The sequence below is a fragment of the Staurois parvus genome, unplaced genomic scaffold (assembly GCF_062004578.1).
Source record: "Staurois parvus isolate SC_StPar_1 unplaced genomic scaffold, SC_StPar_1.0 ptg000586l, whole genome shotgun sequence".
Lineage (NCBI taxonomy): Eukaryota > Metazoa > Chordata > Amphibia > Anura > Ranidae > Staurois > Staurois parvus.
This window is the reverse complement of record NW_028318382.1, coordinates 6,147,057-6,166,275: the sequence shown is the minus strand read 5'-3', so window position 1 is coordinate 6,166,275 and position 19,219 is coordinate 6,147,057. Positions and strand designations below refer to the sequence as shown.

Sequence of the window (19,219 nt, the reverse complement as noted above, 5' to 3'; positions counted from 1 at the left end):
TAGTGATTAATCTACAAATAGCCATATTTAATTCAGTAACACATACATGGAAGCATGTAAAAATGTCAATAATAATAAAATGCTACAATAACTATTCCTGATGCAAGAACAACAACAATGCCTCCCTTTAACACATCTAAACACCAAACAGTGATTGAGACCACAAAGGAGAACTCTGGACCAGTTCTGTGCTTGAAGGGGAGGCTTCCATCACGGGCTGCGTACCTTGACGTGTTTCACAGGTAACCCTGCTTCTTCAGGAGGAATAGGGGGTACTATTAAAAACTACAAATGGCAATAACAGTGCTGTGAAAAAGTATTTGGCCCCTTCCTGATTATGTTTGTTTACATATTTATTACATCTAAATGATTCAGATAATCAAACAAATTTTAACCAGAGTAAATACATGCAGTTTTTAAATGATGATTTCATTTATTAAGGGGAAAAAGCTGTCCAAACCTGCCTGACCCTATGTGAAAAAGTAATTATTATGACAGGTACTTATATAGTGCCGTCAATTTACGCAGCACTTTACATATACATTGGACATGCACATCAGTCCCTAACCCTCAAGGAGCGTACAATCTAAAATCCCTAACTCACATTCATACATACACATACTAGAGCCAATTTAGACAGGATCCAATTAACCTATCAGCATGTCTTTGGAGAGTGGGAGGAAATCGGAGTACCTGGAGGAAACCCACGCAGGCACAGGGAGAACATGCAATTGCTCCCTAAACCCCCTGATGGGTTTTAGGCTGCTTTCACACTTTTTCTTATGCTTTTGTGTTTAAATAAACAGAACAAACATGTGTGTATTCCTATGGAACTCTTCACACTTTGCCGCTGCGAGTCTGGTGCATTTTTTAAAATCCTACTTGCTGCATTTTGGGTGCGGTAAAAAAAAAACTGCCACCAAAACGCACCTCCCCATTGAAACCAATGGAAAAAGCTGCAAAAATGCATCAACGCACGTTACATTTTTGGTGCGATTTTGAGTCATAGGTCATGTAAAAAATGCACCGCAAACGTGGTAAAAACACAGCGTTTTTTCCACAGATCAGTTTGAAAGTAGCCTTATGACTTCCTGGATGAGTCATCCTTGTGCTTTTAGGAGTAATTTTGGTAGGCCGGCCACTCCTGGGAAGGTTCACCACTGCCCAAGTTTTCTCCATTTGTGGATGATGGCTCTCACCGTGGTGTGCCGGAGTCCCAAAGCCTTACAAATGGCTTTGTAACCCATTCCAGACTGATACAGGTCAATTATTTTGTTTCTCATCTGTTCTTGAGTTTGTTGCTTTTGAATGTGTTGTTTTTCGAGATCTTTTAGTGTGCTTCACTTTGTCAGACAGCTTCTGTTTAAGCGATTTCTTGATTCAACAGGTTTGGTAGTAAACTGTTAAACCATAAATACAAATTAAATAATGCAAAGCCCCTTTCTTACTCACCGACTCCTTATTCTGAAGAGCTTCCAATATATTGCTCAACAGCTGCCCACTGGCTTCATGGTCAGGTTTGTTGGAATTGTCATCTAGTTGTCCACTTAATTGGTCAATGAGAAGAGGCAAAATGACATCTCTGCACTCTGAAAGAAAGTATTTTTACTGGTGTCAACTAGATTTTTTAGGGTATGTAAAGCCAAAACATATTTTTGTTGTTTAAGATAGAATAAGGAAGGTTAAAGTGGTTGTAAAGGCTAAATATTTTTTACTTGAATGCATTCCCGGCACAAAGATAAAAACAGTTCTGTTAGTAGCAGCCCCCAGCAGCCCCTCTAAATACTTACCTGAGCCCCATCTTGATCCAGTGATCTGCATGAGAGCAAAGGCTCCCCCTCTCCTCACTCACTGAGACACAGCAGCCATTGGCTCCCACTGCTGTCAATCACAGCCAGTGAGGAGGGAGCAGGGGGTGCGCTCCATTTGTCTTGTAGAGTCAGCTCAGAGCAAGCATGCACGAGTGCCCCAGAGCATGTGGCTTACTCTAGGGGCACTCATCAAGGGGATGGAGCCAAGAGCACCAGCAGGGGACCCAAGAAGAGGAGGATCAGGGCTCCTCTATGCAAAACCATTGCACAGAGCAGGTAAGTATGACATGTTTATTTCTAAAAAATAAAAGACGAGCCTTTACAATTGCTTTAAAATCCATGGCACGTTATTTTTTGCTATCTGCATCCCAATGGGGAAGTCAAGTCTAGGAGTTGCAACAGGAAGTGACAAAAAAATATTTCCAAAATAAACAGAATTTCCATTATAGGAACAGGTGTTCCCAGTAAAGTATTTTTTCTCACCACTTGCAATGAGAATTATTTGATTTAACCTCACTATCTGTCTAAGTCAGTGGTTCTCAACCTTTCTAATGCCGCGACCCCTTAATACAGTTCCTCATGTTGTGGTGACCCCCAACCATATAATTATTTTCGTTGCTACTTCATAACTGTAATTTTGCAGTGGGAGGACTAGCGCCCCATCGTGGGCGTCAGTGGGGGGAGGAATAGCGCCCCATCGGTGGCGTCAGTGGGGGGAGGAATAGCGCCCCATCGGTGGCGTCAGTGGGGGGAGGAATAGCGCCCCATCGGTGGCGTCAGTGGGGGGAGGAATAGCGCCCCATCGGTGGCGTCAGTGGGGGGAGGAATAGCGCCCCATCGGTGGCGTCAGTGGGGGGAGGAATAGCGCCCCATCGGTGGCGTCAGTGGGGGGAGGAATAGCGCCCCATCGTTGGCGTCAGTGGGGGGAGGAATAGCGCCCCATCGTTGGCGTCAGTGGGGGGAGGAATAGCGCCCCATCGTTGGCGTCAGTGGGGGGAGGAATAGCGCCCCATCGTTGGCGTCAGTGGGGGGAGGAATAGCGCCCCATCGTTGGCGTCAGTGGGGGGAGGAATAGCGCCCCATCGTTGGCGTCAGTGGGGGGAGGAATAGCGCCCCATCGTTGGCGTCAGTGGGGGGAGGAATAGCGCCCCATCGTTGGCGTCAGTGGGGGGAGGAATAGCGCCCCATCGTTGGCGTCAGTGGGGGGAGGAATAGCGCCCCATCGTTGGCGTCAGTGGGGGGAGGAATAGCGCCCCATCGTTGGCGTCAGTGGGGGGAGGAATAGCGCCCCATCGTTGGCGTCAGTGGGGGGAGGAATAGCGCCCCATCGTTGGCGTCAGTGGGGGGAGGAATAGCGCCCCATCGTTGGCGTCAGTGGGGGGAGGAATAGCGCCCCATCGTTGGCGTCAGTGGGGGGAGGAATAGCGCCCCATCGTTGGCGTCAGTGGGGGGAGGAATAGCGCCCCATCGTTGGCGTCAGTGGGGGGAGGAATAGCGCCCCATCGTTGGCGTCAGTGGGGGGAGGAATAGCGCCCCATCGTTGGCGTCAGTGGGGGGAGGAATAGTGCCCCATCGTTGGCGTCAGTGGGGGGAGGAATAGTGCCCCATCGTTGGCGTCAGTGGGGGGAGGAATAGTGCCCCATCGTTGGCGTCAGTGGGGGGAGGAATAGTGCCCCATCGTTGGCGTCAGTGGGGGGAGGAATAGTGCCCCATCGTTGGCGTCAGTGGGGGGAGGAATAGTGCCCCATCGTTGCCGTCAGTGGGGGGAGGAATAGTGCCCCATCGTTGGCGTCAGTGGGGGGAGGAATAGTGCCCCATCGTTGGCGTCAGTGGGGGGAGGAATAGTGCCCCATCGTTGGCGTCAGTGGGGGGAGGAATAGTGCCCCATCGTTGGCGTCAGTGGGGGGAGGAATAGTGCCCCATCGTTGGCGTCAGTGGGGGGAGGAATAGTGCCCCATCGTTGGCGTCAGTGGGGGGAGGAATAGTGCCCCATCGTTGGCGTCAGTGGGGGGAGGAATAGTGCCCCATCGTTGGCGTCAGTGGGGGGAGGAATAGTGCCCCATCGTTGGCGTCAGTGGGGGGAGGAATAGTGCCCCATCGTTGGCGTCAGTGGGGGGAGGAATAGTGCCCCATCGTTGGCGTCAGTGGGGGGAGGAATAGTGCCCCATCGTTGGCGTCAGTGGGGGGAGGAATAGTGCCCCATCGTTGGCGTCAGTGGGGGGAGGAATAGTGCCCCATCGTTGGCGTCAGTGGGGGGAGGAATAGTGCCCCATCGTTGGCGTCAGTGGGGGGAGGAATAGTGCCCCATCGTTGGCGTCAGTGGGGGGAGGAATAGTGCCCCATCGTTGGCGTCAGTGGGGGGAGGAATAGTGCCCCATCGTTGGTGTCAGTGGGGGGGAGGAATAGTGCCCCACCGTTGGTGTCAGTGGGGGGGAGGAATAGTGCCCCATCGTTGGTGTCAGTGGGGGGAGGAATAGTGCCCCATCGTTGGTATTAGTGACACAAATGATGGGGCACTATCCCTCCCACTGACACCAATGATACTTACCTTGCTGACTCCTGCTCCAGCCTGGGCTCGCTCTCTCCCTCTCCCATCTACAGCCTGCATACCTGGCTGCAGCAGCAAAATTTGCACTTACCTGTCAGCTGTCTTCCATCTCTGGCCTCTCTCTTCACTCGCTCCTGCAGCTCCCTCGATCTTCTTTGATCTACGCGCGCTGCCGCTCGGCTCCTCCTCTCCAAGCTCCACCTCCTCGCCGGTGATTGGCCGCCTGTGTGCCTCTCCTGAGCTACAGTTCCGGTGGCCAATCAGCGGCGAGGAGGCGGTGACAGGGGCAGCATATCATCCCGCCCACACATCGCCGGAGACAGGAGCGGTGTCTCGGTTCCTAAGACCATCGGAAATATGTTTTCCGATGGTCTTAGGCGACCCCTGTGAAATGGTCGTTCGACCCCCAAAGGGGTCGCGACCCCCAGGTTGAGAACCGCTGGTCTAAGTGATAATGGTCACAAAGACAAATAGAAGGGTCTCACCAAACAAGTGAGCTTAGCTCAACCTCCTGGCTGTTATCATGCAGTGGGTGTCGATCTCCAAGCTGGGCTCCTGTCAGCCCCATCCTTTTGATACTTGAATAAGTAAACGTAAAGTCCATACGCAAACCACAATTTATTTTTTAAAAATAAAGTGGTCCAGTATACAGCAGAAATAGAGGGGTGGATCTCCCCAGTGGGGACAGAGGCAGTAATATAAACTTAATAAAAGGTCTAAGGTCCCTTCCACACTTTGCATTGCAGGAATGCAAGTTCCCACAGATGTTTTTGGTTTTTTTTGCAAGATTTACATGCATTTCTGCATGATACTCATTGGGCAGACTATTCACTTGAATGCACTGCCCTATGCGCTTTTGTCACACCAAAGAAGCTGATGTATCAAATTTTGACAGTGAGCTAGGCTCGTTTAACCACGATTTTTTCCTGGTTTTGTCATGCAGCAAAATTGCACCACTTTTGGGGTGCCATTAGGAAATAATGGCACTGCAAGTGTGTCACATGTTTTGCTGCAATTCTGGAATCGCACAATTCAGCCCGCGATTCTGATATGCTTAGGTGTAAAGAGGGCCTAACACCTCCAAACTTTATCCAAAATGTAAAAAAAAAAAGAATGCCTTTACATACATTTAAAGGGTTATTTTGTTTTTATTATGTTTTTAATTAAATGTTTCAGTAAAAAACCGAACAACTTTATACTCATACAATTCACAAAGAACACCAATTCCCTTTTTGCATTTCCTTACCCCCTACCTCGCCCATTCTCCCGCCCTCTCCCCATCCAATTACCTCTGTCCATATCCTCTTTCTTAATTTCTAATCCTCCCATGTTTTTCTGTCTATATCTATGTCCCTTCCCTCGTATCTCCACTCTCTCTTTCAAATATTCCATCTTACTCTAAAACTACACCTTTCACCTTAAACTCCAACTAATTCTGAGTATCTTTTAGATGTTTAAAAATCTGACCAACTACTCCACGTTTTCCTAAATTTTTCCATTTTATCCTCCTCCATATGATATAACTCCTCCATGCTATGTATATTTTCCACTGTAATTATCCAATCTATTCTTGGGGGCTCTTGGACCTGCCAAAACTTGGGAATCAGGCCCTTAGCTGCACTGACTAAATGTCACTGAAGGGTCAAAATGGTAAAATAAACACCCAGTGGTCTTTCTGTACGGTGATCCCAGATATCTCCTGGATATGTTGGATTATTTCCTTCCAATACTCCTGTATTTTAGGACATTCCCACCATATATGTGCCATTGTTCCTTTAATCCCACAACCTCTCCAGCACAGAGGTGAAACATCTAATTGCTGTTTCTGTGCCATCTCGCCAAACACTTGTAATTGATTTCAACTGTGCTCATATTCCTCACCTTATGTTTTAATTTAAGTATTCTATTCTTTTGTTGCTCATTCACTTCTGTTCCAAGCTCCTTTTCCCATTTCACCAAGAACAGGGAAGGATCAACTCCTTCCATATCCACAAGGATCTTATAAATCCTACAGGTAACTTGTTTTTGTACTATATTTACATTCAACAATATTTCAAAAGAGTACAGATCCTCCGATGTCCTCAGTGGTTGTAGAAGCATTGAAACAAAATTACCTAATTGATAACGCCACTCATCTAATGTGAAAAATAAATCTTTTTTCTTCTTTAAATCTTGAAAAGTGTGCAGTTTCCCTTTAAACAATATATCCTTCAAACATGCATTTAATTTTAATCCACTTCCCGGAAATATTATCCTTCCCTGGAGGGAAATACTCTGTTCCCACCAAGGGAGTCAATATTAAATTATATTTCCATCCCTTTTGCTTGTATATTACTGTATTTTTCGCTCCGTAAGACGCACCTGATCATAAGACGCACTGAACTAATGGACTGCAGACATAGTACATGAGATGACCAGAGACTGTGGACATAGTAGAGGAGATGAACAGAGACTGCGAACAGTACAGGGATGACCAGAGACTGTGGACAGTACAGGAGATGACCAGAGACTGCAGACACAGTACAGGAGATGACCAGAGACTGCGGACATAGTACAGGAGATGACCAGAGACTGCAGACATAGTACAGGAGATGACCAGAGACTGCAGACACAGTACAGGAGATGACCAGAGACTGCAGACACAGTACAGGAGATGACCAGAGACTGCGGACATAGTAGAGGAGATGACCAGAGACTGCGGACAGTACAGGAGATGACTGCTGACCTTTGGGGAGGGAGGGGGAGCGGGTACCTGAATTTGACAGGTACCCGCTCTTACTTCCGCGGAGTTGTTCTTTGATCTTACCTGTTCCTCTATCCAGCTGTGCGCTGTCTTCCCGGCTTCTGTAGTGTGGGCGCTCGGCGGACAGCCGCATGCCCAGTGCGCATGAGCGAGAAGCGCTGCGCTTTGTGATTGGTCCGGCGGCTTCTGGGATCTGTCATGTGTCCCAGGTACCGCCTTACCATTCACAAAGAGCACCCCTTCTTGCGCATGCGCACTTGGGACCCGGCTGTCACGCACACTACAGAAGCTGGGAAGACAGCGCGCCGCTGGATAGAGGAACAGGTAAGATCCCACTGCAGAGCTGAGCGGCCGGCCCAGTATTCTGACACGGTGGCGGTGGAAATACTGGACCGGATGCTCCATATTCGCTCCATAAGTAGCACTGACACTTTCCCCCCTTTTTTGTGGGGGAAAAAAGTGCGTCTTATGGAGCGAAAAATACGGTATATCCCAGACTCTTAAAACTTTCCTTGTCAACGAACTAGTGTTCACATCTAATATATGAAACTTATGTGGTATCCAAATAATCTTCTCCAATTGTGCCTCACTTAAAGTCCCTTCCATATCTACCCAACACTTCCCTTGTGAACTATATGTCCAATCTACAATTCGTGATAATATCGAGGTTAGTTTATTCTAAAGAAACCAATTTTTAATAATGTTCCTGCTTCTTGCATGGCAAATATAGTCCTCACCTTGTTGTAGAAAGAGGTCGCTCTCTACCACTTTGCACATGCAGGCCAGTGTCTGATGAACCAGTTGGTCTGGTGGAACACTCTGCATGAACTTGGCAAACAGGACACTGAAAAAGAACAGCATCAAGTGAAAATGTTATATTTTGTGTAAAAGTAAAGCCAGAAACAATACCAATGGAAGACCTTCCCTTGTTTGCCACAATGTGCGCTCGCAGGAACCACTGCAAATTTTTACCCTTACAGATAGCACAACTAGTTAACTCTCTAGTAAAAAGGAATAATCTGTTGTTGATTGCTGAGGTTTTTCTACATATTCACACAAGTGATAATGGAAATTACATTATCCCTTATAAATTCTAGCCTGTATATGACTGTCCTTAACAAGGGTTTCAGCATATTATTCCCAACACACACATTCCTATAGAAATGGCTCCAGCGACTATCGGCTGGAACTGAAGACAATCTGAGTAAAAGAATGTCTCGGCACACCGCTAATCTCCAAAATGGGTCCAAAGCTTTAATCAGCGTTCGCATCATTACAGCAGAAGCAACGTTTTGGAGCCTCGCATTGTCACATGCCTGATGAAGGGTCAAGTGAGGCTACAAAACGTTGCTTCTGCTGCAAGGATGTGATTGCGGATTAAAGCTTTGGCCCATTTTGGAGATCAGTGGTGTGCTGGTGACATTCTTTCACTCAAGGACTTGACACATTGTAGCAGGCAAAATTAAAACTAATGATATTTAGATTTTACTGTGGCTAAACACTATATGACCACAACCTACAGTTTTAAAGTTTTTAAGCAGTCTACTGTGCCTTGGGAGCTTTAAAGTGGTTCTAAGGTCTGGATATTTTTTACCTTAATGCATTCCTTCATTAAGGCAAAAAATGTCCCAGTACTTGTATCACAAGCGCACCCCCCGGTATACTTACCTGAGCCTGATCTCAATCTGGTGCTGTGCCTATCTGCATTGCTCCTCTCTCTTTGCTAACAGAGGCAGAAGCGGGAGCCATTGGCTCCTGCTGCTGTCAATCAAATCTTGTGAGCAGAGAGTGGGGAAGTAGGGCCAAGCCACGCTGTGTGTGTCAATAGATCAAGTTATTGAAGCTTATAGTGAGATGGGTGCCAATGATTTTGCTTACCAAAAGCTGCTGAAATAAGAAACAGCAGCAGAAAGAAAAATGGTGGCAGTACATGAGACCTTGTTTCTAGTTTCTGCTGCAAAACGTATGGTAGCTAGTGAAATTTGCCATGCTCCAGCATGTATATGTACACATAATTGTAACAAAAAACACATCAGCTTAGACTTGCCTGTGACCAGAGTGCGGTAAAACTAGGTAGGTGAGCCAAGGTTTTATTGCTCCTCTACCATCCACCTGAACACCATGCAACATACAACTGGAGGATTACACACATGCTGTGGTCGCTGCAAAAAATTATACAGCATGTTGCTTTGAGCTGCAAGTCTAGTCTGTGGGAATGTGCCACAAATGAGTGCATTACATACAATTGCAACACTATGGTGCAACACTTTCTGGATGAAATCAGGTGACGAGGAGGAGATACTCTGCCTGCAGAAGCCAAGCACCTCTGAAAAGAGATTCAGAGTGGCAGCAAGGCCTGTCTCAAATATGAACAAGCCCCTACAGTAAGCATTTTAGAGTATCCACCGCTTGGGCACACTATCACCCAGAGGGCTAAATGAGGGGTTGGACATCCAATCTCTCATCTAGTTTTTAAATATTTATCCCCCTTGACTCACTCCCCCTTTTTTTTTTTTTTTTTATATATATGCCCATCTGGGTGATGGGATATCTTTAAGATACCGTATTTTCCGGCGTATAAGATGACCCCCTACTTTTCCTGTTAAAATATAGGGTTTGAGCTATACTCGCCGTATAAGACTACCCCTCTTCCAACGCACACCAAATAAAAATGAAAAAACATCAGATTTGATTTCAATATGGTATGCTATTTCAGTATGGTATTCCAATGATGGGACACTATTCCTCCCACTGACACCAATGATGAGGCACTACTCCTCCCACTGACACCAATGATGGGGCACTATTTCATCCACTGACACCAATGATGGTGCCCCATCATTAGTGTCAGTGTGTGAGGAATAGTGTCCCATCATTAGTGTCAGTGGGAGGAATAGTGCCCCATCATTAGTCAGTGGGAGGAATAGTGTCCCATCATTGGTATCAGTGGGAGGAATAGTGCTCCATCATTGGTATCAGTGGGAGGAATAGTGCTCCATCATTGGTATCAGTGGGAGGAATAGTGCTCCATCATTGGTATCAGTGGGAGGAATAGTGCTCCATCATTGGTATCAGTGGGAGGAATCGTGCCCCATCATTGGTGTCAGTGGGAGGAATAGTGCCCCATTAGTGTCAGTGGGAGGAATAGTGCTCCATCATTGGTATCAGTGGGAGGAATAGCACCCCATCATTGGTGTCAGTGGAAGGAATAGTGTCCCATCATTGGTGTCAGTGGGAGGAATAGTGCCCCATCATTGGTGTCAGTGGGAGGAATAGTGCCCCATCATTGGTGTCAGTGGGAGGAATAGCACCCCATCATTGGTATCAGTAGAAGGAATAGTGCCCCAGCATTGGTATCAGTGGCAGGAATTGCGCCCCATCATTGGTGTCAGTGGGAGGAATAGTGCCCCATCATTGGTATCAGTGGAAGGAATAGTGCCCCAGCATTGGTATCAGTGGGGAGAATAGTGCCCCATCATTGGTGTCAGTGGGGAGGAGGAATAGTGCCCCATCGTTGGTGTCAGTGGGGAGGAGGAATAGTGCCCCATCGTTGGTGTCAGTGGGGAGGAGGAATAGTACCCCATCGTTGGTGTCAGTGGGGGAGGAACAGTGCCTCATCGTTGGTGTCAGTGTGGAGGAGGAATAGTGCCCCATTGTTAGTGTCAGTGGGGAAGAGCAGCGGCTGCTCCATCTTTCAGATTTTCGCGGGGCCGCTCAGCTCCGCATCCTGGCCGGTGATTGGTCGCCTGTGTGCCTTTCCAGTGCTGGCGCCCAATCACCGGTGAGGAGGCGGAGCCGAGCGGCCGTACTGAAAGAAGGAGCAGCTGCGCTTCCTGGACCGGATCCGGAGCCAGGTAAGGTACAGCAGCCCCTCTGCCCACCCCTGTACTTAGTGTCCGTTGAAGGAGGAGGGGGGGGCGGCACCGCACCGCCCCTCGAAAAAGTGCCGCCCTGACACCGGCTCGCCGTATACCGGCGTATAAGACGACCCCCGACTTTTCAGAAGTTTTTCTTGTGTTGAAAAGTTGTCTTATACGTCGGAAAATACGGTAAGTCACTTTCTTTGTGGTCAATACATTAGGCATATCACCGTTTTAGTCCCTAGAGATGTCATTCTCCTGCTATCATGGCCAAAAGTAGGGGCGGACTGTTGGCTCGTGGGACCCCTGGTCAGTGGGGGGTCTTTGGGCACCTGTGTCCTTGCCCACACTCGGGAGGGCCCATGGGGAGGCTCCGGGGGCATCTCATGGGGCCCCTGCTGGCTCCAGATCCTCAGGTGGTCCATCCGCCCCTGGCCACAAGGGTTTATATGGTTTTATTGCACGATTGCTCTCATTGTTTTATTAATAGTCTTCATTATCATGTTCAGCTCCATCATGTGCGGTGTGAACTTGGATTATTTATATATATATATATATATATATATATATATATATATATATATACACAGATTCCCTGCGATCAATTAAACCAATACAATTACACCAGTGTATCACATATTTTTAATATACACCCGCATCAGAGGGTGTATATTTTTTTTTTTTTGTCTCTTCTTCCCTCTTCTCAGACTTATTATTCATTAGTTTCATATTCTCTCATTCTTCCCCCCCCCCCTATTTTTGTCACACTCCATACATCATACAATACTCACCACATGTCTGTATCCCCCTTCCCTCCTCCCCCCCCCTCAGTTCTGACATGTTGATCATTACATTTTCATTATTCATTACAAACATATCTGCCCTCTTGGTTCCCTTCCCCCCCTTCTTTTTCTTGCCCCCTAAGTCTGCCACTTTCATAGGTTCATTTCCATTATAGAACATTCATCACATCTGCCTCCTCTTTCCCCTCCTACCCCCCACCCTCTGGCCAGCTCTGTCACTACTATCAGCTGCATTTCCAGTACACATCACACAACAGGTCTCTGTCTCCCCCCCCTTCGCTTCTGTCACACTCATTATCTGCCTCCTATCACTCTTCAGTTCAGTCCCTGTGTTCCCGAGGCCATCCGTGCCATTATCACCACAACACCACATTCACCCCCTCCAGTCATCCTCCACATGGCTATGCTGACTCCGTTCCCTTTTTCCCCCCTGGGAGGAGCCTTGCAGTCACTGCACCTGTTCATGTTTTGTTCCAGGGATACCAGACATGAGTCATCCGGAGTTTACTTCCTGTCTTGTGGTTTGCATTCCAGCAGCCATTTCCCCACAGGTATAAACGCACACTCCCACACCATCCCACTCAGGCATCAACAGCAAGGCTCCTACTTTCCATTCATCATACATCTGCATCAGAGGTATCTACACCATATTCATATGTCTCATCCATTCACTTAACCATTGCCTCCTAAAGGTCATTCATTTACACATACACACACTCTTTATTTCATGTCTTCTAATGTTCCCACTTTTTTTTTTTTCTCCAACAGCAGTCCAATATCACTACACAGCACTCACACAGCGCCGACAGTTTGCTCAGCGCTTCACGTTTGAATAGATATATATGGTCTACAGCCACACTCATTACTTTGAACGGATAATCATCTACTATCCAATAGTCTTATTATTTTTATTTTTATGATGTTTACTAATATTATTATTTTTTATCATCATTGCCAGTGTTACTACTATGATTATTTTTATATTTTTTATATATTTTATTTAAAAAAAATTATTTTTATTTATCTACATTTGCAGGTGCTATATTCATGTATTTTTAATAATTTTTTATTTGCTTTGTCTCTTAGTGCATGTATATATCTTTGTATATGTGTATATGCATGTGTATATATGTATGTATATGCGTTTATAAAAACTACAAAAGATTGCACTTTAAATAACCCCCTCCAACCCCTCATCTTATAACAAGTAGAGGAGGTGGAGCTTTGCTCCCAAGGCATCTAGCCCTGGTTATATACTACTTGACCTCCATACAGGTTGGTCATCAGCTCTGAGGAAAGGGATTTGTCCCCGAAATGGGTCAGCCATTTGACCACAATGACAGTGAGAACACCTTGCCTGCCGTTGTGGCCATTGTCATTTTTCTATGCTTTTTAGATGCATGCTTCGTCTGTATGTTTTTATTATTCTTTCACTCCTACAATAAACCTTGGATAATGCACTAGGTGTGTGCGACACCTGTTTTCTCTCTATCCAGTGGCTGATTTCCCCGTCTGAGGAGGGCTGCACCCCTGGAGCATTTCCTTTGGTTGTCGCTGTCCTGGTACCCTTGGCTTCCCTTTTGGCTGTGCATATCCTGAGGCGCTGGAGAGTGCATACACTAACATTATAGGCTATTATAGATTGTTACAGAACAGCAAACCTTACTAAGCAACACACTTCAGCCAACATTTTTATTTAATCTTTGGGTTAGTGTTACCTTCTTCATCCATCCTCTGCAGTAAGACATATCACGAAGAGACGGCACCTTTTCATATCATAACTGTGCAACAAAGCAGGCTGCGATTATGTATTTGTTTTACTTACCTCAGTTCCACAGGATCAAAGGCGACCTTCAAGTGATTAACAATTCCTGGAAGATATTTCAGGGCTGCTGCCTGTAACAGAACACACAATGATTGTACTACACCAACCATTCTACAGAAAGAGGATTGTGATATCTGTTTGTGACAATATGGCCTACCTAGGCCTTTTACTGGTAACACACCTTAATCTTCACAGCTTCCTCCAATGGCCGGTCCATCAGCTCATTAAAGGACAGGAAGAGCTGGCGTATGGAGTCATTGAACTGGTCGTTCCCCTCGCCCTGACCATAAAACCTGTAATCATGGATTGTTGGGTTTATTTGGTGTAATAGGGGAAAAGTTAACAACTGCAGTAACCCAAAACAACCACAGATGAACCCAGGTGTTATTGAGAAAACATGGTCACATTCCATGCTGTTTAATTATATATTTTGCCCACTGATCACCTTATGTGTTTCCTTTCTCAACCGGGGTGCCACAGCATCCTGGATGAAAAAGGATATCAGATCCAATCAAACTCCCTCTCCGCCAAACAACAGCACAGTGGGAAGCTCAATCAGTGCAGTGCAGTGCAGTGAAGAGCAGTGGTAGGGGGAGGAGGCTGAGTCCTGAGCTCTCTGTCTCCCCCTACAGGAGAGTACCCAACCAACACCGCCCACGTGTGGATTCTAATGGAAAAATGACCCTACCCTTAAGCTATGGTATTAGGAAATCAGGATGCAGAGGGAAGCAAAAAGGAAGGTGGGCGTTGGAATGCAAAGGTCAGCAGAGAGAGTGGGGTACATAGGTGAGCAGATAGGGGGTTTGGGGTGTAGAGGAGTGCAAAGAGACGGTTTTGGGGTGTAGAGGAGAGCAGAGAGAGGGTTTTGGGGTGCAGAGGTGAGCAGATATGGGGATTTGGGGTATAGAGGTGAGCAGAGAGGGGGGTTGGGGTACAAAAGTGTGCAGGAAGGGGGTTTGGGGTACAGACGTTAGCAGGGAGGGGGTTTGGGGTACTGAGGTGAGCAGAGCAGGGGGTTGAGTTGCAAATGTGAGAACAGTTCTGGAGTGCAGAGATTAGAAGAGGGATTGAGGTCCAAAAAATGAGCAGAGTGGGATTGGGGTGCAGAGGTTAGAAAAGAGGGAAATGTGCACTGTGATTTTGCAGCCTATACATTTGAATGGGCTGCAAATTGCACTGGAATGCAGAGATAATGCATGCACTACTTTTAAAAAATGCACCACATGTACTGTGGTACCATCATTTGGTACCGTCAAACACACTGCATTTGTGATCTGCGTTTGGAGTGCCATTAACAATGCATTGGCACCTGCATGCAGATCGCAAGTCACACAGAGCGTGCCTTTCCCACACCGCGTTCTGGTGTGAACTGGCCCTAGTCTGGCCCTTTTTTTTTTTTTTTAAATCACGCTACACCAAAATAGTACTGCGTTTGCTAATGCATGGGGGTACCATTAAGAATTAATGACACCCCTGTGCATCTGCCAAAGAGCAGCATGTTTTGTGTGTGTGTCGGGAACCCACAAGATTTTGTGGGCATTCCCCGACATGCAGTAATGTGAACCAAGACTTAACTCGGATGCTTTGAGAATGAAAATAATTTTCAAGGGTGCCGTGACTGAAAAAATGTTGAGAAACACTGATATATACCATTATAAAGGGGGGCCCATGCTCTATAGTCAGTACCAATGTGCGATCACCTTTCAGAGTAAATGTGGCTTTAAAAATGTTAACTTAGCCGCAGTTACCCTTCAAGCATAGTTTTTTGCAAAATACAAATGACATGCTATCATGGAAAGCCTTACCTGAGGTAGAGTACCCTGGACTGGACTATAAACCGGAAAAGATACTTTATGGCTTTAAGAGAGGAAAAGAGCATCTCTCTGCGACACGGGTCGTCCGCACTACTCACATACCATGTAAGAACCTTAATCAGCTTCCTGCAGACAGGAGACAAGTGCTCAGTAAACCTACAGGACAGATTTTATCTACTAAAGGCTGCCAGACACTCAGAAAAAAACTGAAGCCAGAGAGCCAGCCAACTAGCAATTTCAGAATCAAGTCATAATAAGCAGCATGGCCTCTACAGCCTATTGTTCTTTAACCAGTTGCCGACCACAGACAGCCCAATGATGGCTACACTGCGGCAGGCCAGTTCTGGAAGGGCGTCATATGACGTCCTCCTGGAAAGTGCTCTCCTGCGCGCCCCCGGCGATTTCCATGATCGTTGTGTCCTACGGAAAAAAAACAATCACATCGGCCTTTTACCACATGATCAGCCATGTCCAATGACACACTGATCACAGGGAAATGCAATTGCCGGTTCTCGGCTGCACTTTCCTCGCGTTGTCAGATCATGAGGAAAGTACTGCCGAGAACCGGCAGTTGTTAGAGCAGGGATCGACACCGATCATCAGGGCACTGATGATCAGTGCCCTGATGATTGGTACCCAGCAGTGCCACCCACCAGTTCCGCCCACTTCTGCACAGCAGTGCAGCCACCTGTGCCCAGCAGTGCAGCCACCTGTGCCACCCAGCAGTGCAACCACCTGTGCCACCCAGTAGTGCCACACACGTGCCCAGCAGTGCCATCCAGAAGTGCCACCTACCTGTGCCCACCAGTGCCACCCCCCTGTGCCCACCCACCTGTGCCCACCCGAGCCACCCACCTGTGCCCACCAGAGCAGCCCAGCAGTGCTGCCAGTCAGTGCCACCAGTCAGTGCCCAGCGTTTGTGCCAGTCAGTGCCCAGCAGTTGCGCCAGTCAATACCTAGCAGTGCCGCCAGTCAGTGCCCAGCAGTGATGCCAGTCAGTGCCACCTATCAGTGCTGTCTATCAGTACCCATCATCAGTGCCACCTATCAGTGCCGCCTATCAGTGCCCATCAGTGCCGCCTCATCAACGCATATCAGTGAAGGAGAAAAATTACCTGTTTGCAAAATTTTATAATAGAAACAAAGAAACTTTTTTTTTTTTTAATTTTTTCACTTTTTTTGTTTATAGCGCAAAAAGTAAACCACCCAGCGACAAGTATACCACCAAAAGAAAGCTCTATTTGTGGAAAAAAAATGATAAAAATTTCATATGGGTACAATCTTGCATGACCGCGCAATTGTCAAAGTGCGACAGCGCTGAAAGCTGAAAATTGGCCTGGTAAAGGGGGTATAAGTGCCGGTAGGTAAGTGGTTAAAGCCCAATGCTGGGCACAAAAACTCACCAGTTTTACAGTTGTCATACATTCATTTGGCAAAAATGAATCCTCTTGACCTGTTGACTTTAATCTACAACTGCCAGCTCTGCTCTTCTACATGCTGGGAAAAGTACAGCTCATATACTGTAGTACTCAGAATCTGCTTTGATGCAAGTGCTGCAGGTCTAATAGACCTCAGCACCCGACCTCAGCTGCAGGTCTAATAGACCGCAGCACCCGACCTCAGCACCCCCACCTCAACCACTCCATTTACAAAACAGAGCCTACAGCAGCGTGCTTTGTGGAAGGACACATTTGTAAAGTACAGAGCTGTGCTTTAAAAATGTCTTTTTTTTTTTTTTAAAGCAGTCGTATGACTGCAGTAAGGCCATACTGCTGCTTTTTAAATCAGCGATACATGGATCGAAATATAGATGGTTCAGCAGGGACCGGCCACATTTCAAGCTATGTATGGGCAGGCTGGTTGTATAGAAGTCATCATCGATATACTGATTGACTCCTGTGCAACCAGCCTATTGGAAACTTTCTGCACGATCAGAGCTGTTGGCTATAACTGGCAGTGCTCATTAGTATATTCTGGTGGTGGGGAAGTCTCCCCACTGTCAGAACACAATAGCTCAGCAGGAGTGTTTCCCTCACCCACATCGAATGTGTGGATGGGGAAATCGGGGCAGTTTTTTTCATGTAACCAGCTGGTTGAATGAAAAAAAAAAAAAAATATTCATCTATGGGCTGCCTTAGTCTCAGTGGTTTATACAATTAGACAATAAGCATTGTTATGGCAAAAGAAGGAGAGGTTGGCTTGTTGCAGGTCACTACTTATCCTTGGAACAAAGTAAGCCATAAGGTGACAAGCACACCCACATTAAACAAAAAGATCCATTACTCACTCATAGGCCAGTGTTGTACTGAAGTGCTTCGTGATATAGGTCTCCAGGACCGGATTAAAGTGCTGAAACTTAATATCTGCGATCAGAGAAATAATGAAAACCTAAAAAATATGGGAGAATGAGAAATAAAAACATCTACAACACAGAACTGTATAAGGGAAAATGAACATAACATCAGTGGACAGAAAGATTGCTATTATAAAGAAACGCAGCACAATATTCCTGACTTAGAACTGCATGTGACAGCTCAGAGCTTACTGATTGCGATGCATTTTCCTTGCTATAGCTGAAAAGTTTTTATGTGCATAACAATCTTGCCCTTTATAAGTAAGTGGGCTGTTCACATGTTCATGAATACTTTTAACAGCTTAGAAAACAGAATATAAAAGCGGAGCTCCACCCAAAAGGGAAAGTTCCGCTTTAAGCCTTTGTCCCCCGCTCCCCATTAATGATTGGCATCTTTGGGGAGCGGGGGGAGGGGGTACCCAAATTTGACAGGTACCCGCAATCGCCTAGGTAATCGGAAGCAGATGTTGTCCCCCTCCCCGTAGTCTTCTGGGACACATGACAGGTCCTAAAAAACTACATTCACTACGCGTAGCACTTCTCGCATATGCGCAGTGGGCACCCGGCTGTGAAGCCGCAAGCTGTCACAGCCAGGTGCCCACACTGAAGATGCCAGTGCCGGGGAGAGAAGACAGCCGGTGAAACCAGCGGTGGTAAGGACACTGCTGGACCGAGGGACAGGTAAGTGGCTGTATTTCAATAGTCAGCAGCTACAGTTTTTGTAGCTGCTGACTTTTATTTTTTTTTTTCAACTGGAAGTCCGCTTTAAAACAGGTTGTATTATTGTGTCACACAAAAGAACTAGAACATAAAATTAGTTCCATGACGTAGCTGCCCAGGCATAACATTATGCATGGTCAGTATAGGCATGCACTGTGTGTATAAAGTAATATGTGAAATTTAGGGGCAAAGGTATAGTGCCTATAAAACACAATGCAGATATACTGTATGACCATTTGTTATAACCCCCGGTCATTCATCTCACCAGTGCATCAAACACAAGCACATCGCAGCTCTCCTTGTCTGGGTTCTCCATCATGATGTTGAACAGAGCATCCAATGTGTCTTGTAGAAACTGGGGAGACCAGAGAGAGAGCTAAATTAAGAGGCAGCTTAAGTGTGTTTAGAGGAAAAACAGAGCAAACACATTAAACTGACAGGAATGTTTGGGGGGTACATCTGAATCATGCATGGAGATCACAATATATTGTATTTAATTTTCAGACAGTAGCTGGGGCGATGAGCTTAATTTTCAGGTTTGCAGAGTAGTCTTTATGTGCTTTGATGAAAAATGTCAGTTAACAGAGGTCAGTAGCTCAAGATCCAACTGAATGAGTCAGAGTAGTGACTCCTTCATAGCTTTTGCTATCTACAGAGTGCTTCATATTAGGGTTCAATCATGGAAAGGAAGCCAGGAGGCAGACAGGTTTCCTGACTCTGTTTTTTTGTAAAAAAAAAAAAA

The 19,219-nt window shown here is 46.5% G+C and overlaps 1 protein-coding gene across 2 annotated transcripts in view; it reads right to left on the bottom strand.

Moving 5' to 3' along the window:
- Positions 1–19,219, bottom strand: part of DOCK5 (dedicator of cytokinesis 5) — a 188,526-nt gene that overhangs the window by 40,490 nt on the left and 128,817 nt on the right. For both annotated transcript variants that reach the window (XM_089692497.1, XM_089692498.1), the window contains 7 exons: positions 18,743–18,832; positions 17,692–17,792; positions 15,396–15,530; positions 13,772–13,883; positions 13,591–13,661; positions 7,840–7,946; positions 1,453–1,589 (listed from right to left, as the gene is read on the bottom strand). In XM_089692497.1, the coding sequence (XP_089548623.1) occupies positions 1,453–1,589; positions 7,840–7,946; positions 13,591–13,661; positions 13,772–13,883; positions 15,396–15,530; positions 17,692–17,792; positions 18,743–18,832 (753 nt within the window). The remainder of the gene's footprint in view (positions 1–1,452; positions 1,590–7,839; positions 7,947–13,590; positions 13,662–13,771; positions 13,884–15,395; positions 15,531–17,691; positions 17,793–18,742; positions 18,833–19,219) is intronic.